A 9,763-nucleotide genomic window follows, 5' to 3' on the forward strand; every position below is an offset into this window, starting at 1 on the left:
TGGCGCAGTCGGTTAAGCGTCCGACTTCAGCCAGGTCACGATCTCGCAGTCCGTGAGTTCGAGCCCCGCGTCGGGCTCTGGGCTGATGGCTCAGAGCCTGGAGCCTGCTTCCGATTCTGTGTCTCCCTCTCTCTCTGCCCCTCCCCCATTCATGCTCTGTCTCTCTCTGTCTCAAAAATAAATAAACGTTAAAAAAAATTAAAAAAAAAAAAAAAAAGAATGAAACCCTGTTAATAAGCCCTAGTGAGCAAGGGGTCCTAGGCTAACCCTCCAGCTGTGGCCAGCAGCTGTGGACCTGGGCGAGGCCTCTCTGACTGGGCTGCACCCTGTGTGGTGTAGGAGAGAAGGCTCTTCTTTCTCCATGATAGAAATCCAAATCCTGCAAGAAACAAACTCAGCCGTAAGGGTGTGGATTTCTGTGAGAAGGAGGCTTTTAGGTGCTTCTGGGCCTCTGCCATGAAGGGTTGTTTTTTTTTTTCTGTGAAGGAGGGGTAAGTAAATTCTCATAGAAGACTCCTAGGCCCCCCACAAGAGAAGAAAAAGGCAAAAGAGCAGCTAGTGAGTGCTGTCCTTGTGTAAATTTCAGAAGCCATCATCTGTCATCCAGCCCAGGGGAGGAGAGTCCTCCCCAGCTTGATGCTGCTACAGGATGCTAATCATGTCACCCCTAGGAGCAAAGGCAATAATCCTCCCCAGAAGCCTCTGAAGAGCAGGGAGGTGGCTGTATGTGTTATCAGTATGCACACACTGCCCCAGCGTGGTCTCGGTCCTCAGCTATAAAATAGCTGGGTAGCCTGATGATACCCGAAGCTTTCTGAGCTGGGCACCCAGGACAAGCACCCCAAGGTCTCTGGCTTTCCCTCCTTGCAGCCCTGGGGACAACCTGCAGGCACCCTACATACCACACCTAGAAATGACACAAGTCCCCCCATCACACTTATCCCCCGAGTGGGAGGGCAACTCCCGGGGGCTGAGATATAGACCCTTTATGTGAAAACGGTATGTATTTGGGGATGCTGGGAAAGTACTGAGTTAGGCCAACGTCAAAGTCCTGGGAGGGAATTACCATAGAAGTAGGATGGGGCCAGCACCTGGGTGAGAGCTGGAGAAACCAGGCTGGAAGCAAATCCCCAAATTTGCTATGTTTGCTCCTGAAAGGAGCAAGAAGAGGGAAGAGGAGAGCAAAGGGAGGGGCCAGAGAGAGGCTAAAGGAAAGACCCTCCCCCCACGGGCTCTGGTCCACCTTGGGGGACACAAAAGCTTCCAGGTTGCTGGCTGCCTGGGGTGCAACTGTACCCCTCAAGGACCTCAGGGCTGCATTGGAAAGCGCATGAATGGATAGAGGGACACAGAGGTCCCTGCTCATTTTAGGGTGGAGACGGGTGGGGAGAGAAGGTGGCTTTTAGAAATCTCTACCAACCATGAAAGTATATCTTGGTCTCCAAGCCATGTCTAGCTATATTCCCAAGCTATATCATGTATATTCCCAAGAAAATAGCATCTCAGCTCAGATTAGTGGAGAGGTATTCCACATTCTTGTAAGCATTTCAGCAATCACTCCCTGGTTCTGTGTACTGTAGCATGCATGCATACATAAGAACCAAACACCCTACTGGTGAGCCTTTAAGAATAAATTGGGGGGCGCCTGGGTGGCGCAGTCGGTTAAGCGTCCGACTTCAGCCAGGTCACGATCTCGCGGTCCGTGAGTTCGAGCCCCGCGTCAGGCCCTGGGCTGATGGCTCAGAGCCTGGAGCCTGTTTCCGATTCTGTGTCTCCCTCTCTCTGCCCCTCCCCCGTTCATGCTCTGTCTCTCTCTGTCCCAAAAATAAATAAAAAACGTTGAAAAAAAAAAAAGAATAAATTGGGAGCTGCAAGGAGCCCTCTGGGTCCACTGGCCACTATGGCTGGTCATGTGCATTTAAAAAAAATTTTTTTTAATGTTTATTTTTGAGAGAGAGAGAGACAGAGTGTGAGCAGGGGTGGGGCAGAGAGAGAGGGAGACACAGAATCCAAAGCAGGCTCCAGGCTCTGAGCTGTCAGCACAGAGCCTGATGCAGGGCTTGAACTCACGAACTGTGAGATCATGACCTGAGCCGAAGTCAGATGCTCAACCGACTGAGCCACCCATGTGCCCCTGGTCATGTGCATCTTTAAAATCTCTCTTCCCTCCTGACAAGGTTCTGTCAAGTTCATCAAATTCTGAAACTTGAAAATATTCTGTTGGTGGATGTCAATGATACTATAGTGACTTTAAGCAGCAAAATCTTTACATTTCCTTCTTTCTTTAATAAACATTTCAATATTCCATGATGGCAGCATCGCCAGGGCCTGGGTGGCTGAAGGTTATACAGAAAGTCAGGAATGAGGTAGATTTTCCATGTCATCCCTAGGTACTAGCTCACAACACTGATTTTCCTGTCGCCTAATGTGGCATTTCAGGCCTGGGCTCCAGAAATGGTGACCCATTTTTACCTGGAAAGGGTTTCTGTAGGGAACTCTGGGTTAAATGGAGGTTTCTTTCCTGAAGGACTTATCAGATTCTTTAATAGGCCGATGTCTGTTGTGAATCTCTGAAAGAGGACTCTGTGGTCCCCCTGGTTTGAGACTCAGCATGCCTGGGGTGGGGAGGAGGGTGATGCTGGTGTTTCCAGGATGCACTTTGGGTCAGGTTTTGGAGGTCCAGAAGCAGGAGGATATCTCAGTTGTTTATAGCTACTCCCACCCAACTAGTTAGAGATTTCTACTCAAGCCTATGACCCCTCTCCCTTACTCTCAGGCTGACTGAACAAAGCAACCAAATGTTTCACAACTCTCTTGGCCAGAGTCCTCCGCAGAATTCACAGGGCTGCTTTCTGTCCAGCATGGTCTCTTTCCAAGAGTTTCCCCTTGCATCCTTCAGCCTGGTGGATGGCCTGTCCAAGGTCATGCAGCTCCTTAATACAGCCCTTCTCCTGAACACTTACCCTAAGGAAGATCTGCAGGCTGTGTTGGCATTTCAGAGGCATGGGAGCTCCAGCCAGCTCTTTGCCTGGGCCAGCAACCAGCACAGACCATCCCAGTGGTGCCTCAGCTCTGGCCAGACCCAACCATCAGCCTGTGGGCCCCTACTGCTGGCAAGCTCCTTCAACCTGGTCACTCTTCCCAGTTGGCTGCCCTTCCCCACATCCAACTTCCTCATACAGACCCCACAGGCAGCCCCTCACATCTGACCTCACACCTTCCTTGCTGTTTCTTCCCTTGCCCTCTTCCCTAGTGCTTCAAGGGGCAGGGTCTTTGGGCAAATAACACTGACCCATTTCCTGTCCTCATTTCCACCTGCTGGCCTAGTCTGAGGCCTTTACTCCTCAGAGCAAAGGAACCAGGCAAATACACTTTCTGTCAGTGGGCTAAAAGTGGTGGATTTGGACACAGCAAGGAACCCAGGAAGAATGAGATGCTGGTGCCTATTCATAGGTGAGGAAGGCACACTGAGCCCCAGAATGGGGCTAGATGCACAGGCCCAAGGAAGACCAGTTGTCATGTGGGTGAAAGGAGTATTTGCTGGCCAGTGGACTGTCCTTAAGCTGGGGACCCACTGTGGCACACCCCCAACTCAACTCAAGGTTCCTTGACCACATCACTCAAGGGTAGTTGCCTAGAGAACTCTTCTAAGATATGAGTATGGAATCTGGGGCCAGTTCCTGGGCCTGGGTGCCCCCTAGAGCCCTGTATTCACACAGTTGGTGGGCAGGCCCCACCTGGCTGCAGGAACTCTCCCAGGACTTGGTACAGAGTTCTCTGCAGCTTCTCTGGAAGAGGCTCCTTTCCAAGAGGCCAACTACAGCACCTTGGGGAAAGTGGAGCCCAGACTGGGGCTCTTCAGGCAAGCCTTTCCCCCCAAGAATCTTCCTCAGCTTGTAAGTGGACCAGAGCCCCTGTCCTATGGGGTTGGGAGGAGGGTTAAATGGGACATTCAGGATCTCCTACACTCCTGTACTCAAAGCGTGTTCTGAGTACAGGGGCTGCAGGTCTCTAGGTCTGTAACCAGAGAGTGCAGAAAGCACAGGCACATGTTCAGACACGACTGTAGTAATTTGAAGGCATCAAGGGATATCTGTTGAATTTAATAAATAAAAAGACAAAACTAGAGCTTGTATTTTGTAGGTCTTTTGAAAATTTCATGTTTGAAAATTTCTTGCAATAAAAATCCTTTTTATTGCATTCCATGAAAAGTATTGGTCTTTGGGGCTCTTGGGTGGCCCAGTTGGTTAAGTGTCTGACCTTGGCTCAGGTTATGATCCCGTGGTTCATGAGTCTGAGCCCCGTGTCGGGCTCTGTAATGACAGCTCAGAGCCTGGAGCCTGCTTCAATTTCTGTGTCTCCCTCTCTCTCTGCCCTCCCCCACTTGCGCTCTGTCTCTCTCTTTCTCAAAAATAAATAAACATTGAAAAAAAAATAAAAAGAAAAGAAAAGTATTGGTCTTTGATCGGCTAACAGTTTAACAAGACAACTGGCTTGGCACCACAAGCAGAGCTGAGACTCTATTCCATGTGTGACAGCAAAGCCAGAGGCTCATACAGGCTACATGAGTAACACAGAACTGCCCTGGCTGCAGGCAACACCCTCTGAGAAGTGGGGATGACACTACTTCTGCCTCATGGAGAGCTGGATCTGGTCCTAATGAGGAAGGTTACTGAAGTGAGATGCCCCTCCCCCCCCCCCAGCCCCGACCCCTGAGGTAGGCCCCTGCTCTGAAGGGCAGCAGGGCTGCAGAGGGTGAGCTTGGTGGACTGACCCCCATCTACAGGTCTAGGGCAAGCAGATGAACTGAGAGATGGAAACTCAGATAACCCAAGGTGAGCTCACCAAGGTGTTTCTCTGCACGACTTTGATTTTTTCTGTTTATTTATTTATTTTGAGAGAGAGGGAGGGAGAGAGTATCCCAAACAGGCTCCACACTGTCAGCACAGAGCCCAACATGGGGCTTGAACTCATGAACCATGAGATCATGATCTGAGCTGAGGTCAAGAGTCAGAAGCTTAACTGACTGAGCCACCCAGGTGCCCCTGCATGACTTTATAATATGCTTTTAGCTTAGTAAGAATTCACCCTCTATAGGAGCAGCTGAGGCAGCCCCCACATCAGGACACTTGGGTTTGCCCTCACTCTCCCGGTGGCTTACTTTAAGAGTATTAAAACATTTTTAAGTTATGAAAACATTCTCTTGATTTCACAGTCAGAAACAAGACTATATGATGGGGAAGTGAAGACCCATAATTCTGTTGTTACAGATGTTATAACTTTCCACATGTGCTTCATATTTTTTCTCTTTAAAAGGAAAGAAGGAAGGCAGTGAGGGAAGGAGACAAAGAGAGCAAGAGAGAGTGCAAACATAATGCACATATGGTTAAATACCTCCACTCTGAAGGAATATATATGCATTTATGTTGGATTTTCTTGTGTGTTTTAAATTTTCTATAAATAGTGCACTTTGTGGGCTTGTGTTTTTCTTCAACAAGGCATCCATGTTGATACAAATGGCTTGGTTCATTCATGGTTTAGTGCTGTGTTGTATTCCATCGCTTGAATAGACAAAAGCTTGTCTATATCTTCATACATGAACTATTTGATTCTTTCTGGTTTTCTATCGCACACAATGCTGACATGAGCATTTGTGTACATTTCATTGTGTACATGCACAAGAATTTTTCAAGGTAGACTTTAGGGTATAATTGCTGGGCTGTACTATAATTTCATTTTGCTTAGGAACTTGATCACAGACTCCAAACTTTATCTGTATCTTATAGCAAAATAAGATGTCGACAGGGATGAAAGTGCTATACAAAGAATCACAATCACATTTTCCACCTCCTGCGAGGATACTTGAGGCTTTTCCTGAAAGAGGGACTATTTTTGCCAGCAGGCTGAGGACAATACTCAAAGTCCACTGGCTTCATTGGTTCAGGACTCCATGCTGGGCATTTCCGTCTAAGACCAAAGGAAGACCGTTGGAGGTGGAAAGAGCCAACCAACGGTGGAGAAGGGCCAAATCTACCTTTGACAACTAAAGGTCCAGAGGAGATGACCCTTGGAAGGCTTATATAAAAGGTAGCTTGTGTTGTTTTTTTTTCCCCCACGGGGGCAGCTGGTGTGTTTCAGCAAGCACTAGGCAGAGAGATGTGGCTTTTGCTCAGGAAACAGGGAACTGGCACTAAGTCAGTGGTGTCAAAGGAGAGTCAAGTATGTGAAAAAACAGAATGAAAACAGTCTGCTTTCTGCCCCTGTGATTTTGTGGACACTTCCTAGCATCTCCTTAAGGCATAACTTCCTTAAAAGCCATGGTTATTGTCTTTCCTTCTTGCATTAGCAGTTTACTTCTTAGCTTGAGGGCTATTATAAATAGACCTCAGGGCAAACTATGCCATTAAGAGTTTTAACTATGTGAAGCTTTTGTAGGAATTTGGCATGGTCAGTGGGTCAGGCATCATCCTTGTTTTTAGACTCAAAGTCATTTACAGCAAGCAGTCCTGAAGGAATAGTTGTGAGTGTGTGTATAAATAGGGTGCTGTTTTTCTTTGGCGGGGGGGGGGAGGGAGACTGGGAGTGGGTCCAGGTGAGGCAGAGGAAGAAAGAGAGAGAATCTTAAGCAGGTTCCATGCTCAGTGCGGAGACCAACTCAGGGCTCCATCCCACGACCCTGGAATCATGACCTGAGCCGAAATCAAGAGGGGGAGGCTCAACTGACTGAGCCATCCAGGTGTCCCTGGGGTGCTATTTTTCAGTCTTGCCCAAAGTTTAAGTGCTTCTGCCCTCCTCTCTGGGTGAATTCTCTGCTCCCAGACCCTGCCAATTGCAAACTCTGCTCCCCCACCCCAACATATAAGGCAGGATACCAGGCACGGGTCAATAGGAGACTTTAAGTTCAAGAACAACAAAAGCCTGTTCGTTTTCAGAGTTTAGCAGCAAGAACTGTGTGGGCTGGCTTTGTTTGGGGAGGAGGGGTCACGTGGAGCCCTGTGGCCCCAGGCTGCATTTGAGTCTCTGGTTCCTGCCAAGAGCTGCAGAAGATTTGCAAATGTTAACTTACACAAGACTGGAGTGTGTCCTTTCTCTTAAAACAATGCTGACTCTCACATGTGCACATAGATGAGCAAATAGATAGATACCCTACTGAGCTCCCAAAGGGTGAGTCTTTCCTCTTGAAACAGAGGTGAGTTTTAACTCTTTATTAAAAAAGAAAGACTTTTATTTTTTCCATTTGCATTTTCAGGCTCTGGGATGTCAGGAGACTTGCAGAGTATGTGGCCCAACAGCTCCACCCCAGCCCCCGCCACAGTTTATAGACGGGGAGACCAAGCCTGGTGAGCTGTGTGCCGGTAGGTGGCAAGCAGTTGCCGCATGGTGTCCCCTCTGTTTCTAGCCCAGGTCAATGATCTTTCCGGGGGTGTTCACCTGCCTCCATCCCCAGCTCCTGGAGCACTGCCTGGCACTTAGCAGGTGCTCAGTGAGTGCTTGAGGGAGAAATTCGTCCTCTCTTCCCACTCAGGGCCTGCTCCTGCTTCTCCTCCAGCCTGTGCCCAGTGGACAGACCCGGGAAAAGCAGAGGTCTCCTCTGACTCCTGTGAGCTCAGCAAGGGGCTGTCCAGAGGACTCCAGTGTGGCCCAGGTTAGGCTCCAGGCTGGCCTTCCCCAGCCCTCTGAGTGGCAGTCAGGGCAGAGGGGTGAGGTTGTGACCTGTCCAAGATACCTGTGCTCAGAGGGTCAACTAAGGCAGTCCTGGGTGTTCAGAGCCACCATTTCACCCATCTGGAAAAAACACATGTTCAAATCAGCACATACTTTGCAAGGCTTTGAAGGGGGCCATCAGCAGGAGTGGGGAGAAGGGGTTAGGGTGGGGTCAGGCCTCACAACACCTTCCTTGAAATCTGCCCAGAGTCCTGGGAACCACCTGGTGCTCCCTAGGTCTTCCGAGGTCCTTCTGATCCCTACTCAGGGTCCCCCACAGGCCACCGGTGCTCCCACAAACATGACGAAGAACAAGAGATGAGCTTAGAGTCCAAATGCAGAGAGCTAAGTGGGTGGCATCATCGTGGGGGAAGTGATTTTGAAACTGCACAGCTGCTAGGGCACAGCTCACACCCCCACAGGCCTCATGTGTGCCTCTGGCTACATCCATGGGAGGGAACAGCCAGGAGGGGACAGACATCAAGTACATTAGCAGGAAAGGAAAGTCACCTCCCCAGAAGCAGTCCTGATACAGGAGTTCCGAACACCTAACACCCCATCCCTGCCACAGTCTGCAGAGAATAGGAGCCCACTGTCCAGCCTTCCAGTCAGTAGAGCTGGAGACCAGTGTCCCTCTGTCCTTCTGTCCATCTGCCCGCAAGCTGCCAGGCAAAACTCACTCACCTTCTGTGACCCCGATGTGGAGCTCTTGAGGGAGCCCCTCTTGAAGGAGCTGCTCATCTTCCTCAGGGAGCCCATGAGCCTGCCTCCTGTGTCCCTGCATGGGCAGAGGCAAAGCCCCCACAGCGGCAGCCCCACGGGCCCCAGCAAGGGGATCTGAGTCTGGGGCACGCCTGGCTGTTGGCTGGGCTAGCCGAGGAGGAGCACTTGCTGGTTCCAGCCTCCTCTCCTTGCTCTACTCACACCACAGGCCCTTCTATAACATCTGTAATCAGGCTTAATCCCTCCATCCCCCACAGGTTTACAGGGGGCAGATTTAGCAAATGGCGATTGAAAGTAAATCTCCTTTGAGAAAGTGGTGGCTGTAAAGGGTGGTCAAATGGGAAGGATTTGGGTGTCCAAAAAGATACCTCTCGAGAGCAGAGAGCCTCACAGCTGGTGTCTGAGCCCCCGGGAGAACAGGATCTAGACTCTCAGAGACCCTGTGTCCACTTGGCACTTGCCTGAGTCTGGGAGCAAAATTGGCACCAAAGCCTCAGCCCCTTGGGTCACATGGCTGCTTCCTCCAGGCCATCGGTGTATGCTTTCTCCCCTGTGAATTTGCTTTTCATGTGCATCCTGTCCATTCTGTGCTGGCATTCTCTGATTGTTCTGCGTGTACAGCACTGTCATTTCTATTTCAGGAATGTCTATCTCTCCTCCACTACAGAAAGATTTGGTTCCTTAAGGGAGGCGGGGTCATAGGTCTCCGCATCCTGCTCTGTTGTGGGCACAGGACGGGAGCTCCCTGAAGAGCTGCTCTGTGTTGCTGTGGTCTCGTTCCCACAAGTCTATGCTGAGCCTGGCCCTAAGCATGTCATTGTTGTCACCAACCCACCCTTCTCCTTCGTTGGGCATACGTCACCAGCAACCTGCACCCCTGGGTGGTCTGGCCCCTTGCATCCAAAGATGGTGTCTCGGAGAGGAGAGTGATGCATTCCTAAGGTCACGTGGGAATTGTTTTAAGGACACATAGGCTCGTGATCGATAAAATAAAAGACAAGCAACTGGAGTCCTCACAGCCTTCTGGCTTCTTGCCCCCACGAGGCCGTTTGATCCCGGAGGCACCACCTCCACTTCTTGGGGTATGGCTTGGGGAGCTTGGGGATATATCCCTTGCTCCTTGCACAGCCAGGCCAGCCCTCTGCTCCCACCCTCCACCTCTTAGGCCCCCCTTTCTATCACTCAACTGCTGTTTTATGAGCCTCTTGTGTGGGCTATGTGTTGTGTACACCAGATGCTGGGGACACAGCAGTGAATAAGCAGGGGAGAGTCCTTTCCTTCCTCGAGCTGTCCTTAAGGTAGGGGAGGCAGACACCTCAAATGTCAGGGAGCAAAA

The 9,763-nt window shown here is 50.2% G+C and overlaps 1 protein-coding gene across 2 annotated transcripts in view; it reads right to left on the reverse strand.

Moving 5' to 3' along the window:
* Positions 1-8,632, reverse strand: part of TRPM1 (transient receptor potential cation channel subfamily M member 1) — a 139,458-nt gene extending 130,826 nt beyond the window's left edge. Inside the window, exon 1 of one of the 2 annotated variants that reach the window (XM_040493854.1) lies at positions 8,389-8,632. In XM_040493854.1, the coding sequence (XP_040349788.1) occupies positions 8,389-8,463 (75 nt within the window). In that variant the 5' untranslated portion in view covers positions 8,464-8,632. The remainder of the gene's footprint in view (positions 1-8,388) is intronic. The other variant, XM_040493856.1, reaches the window with a different exon arrangement.
* Between the last annotated feature and the right edge of the window lie 1,131 nt (positions 8,633-9,763).

This window comes from Herpailurus yagouaroundi, unplaced genomic scaffold, assembly GCF_014898765.1.
Source record: "Herpailurus yagouaroundi ecotype Mexico unplaced genomic scaffold, PumYag 185, whole genome shotgun sequence".
NCBI lineage: Eukaryota > Metazoa > Chordata > Mammalia > Carnivora > Felidae > Herpailurus > Herpailurus yagouaroundi.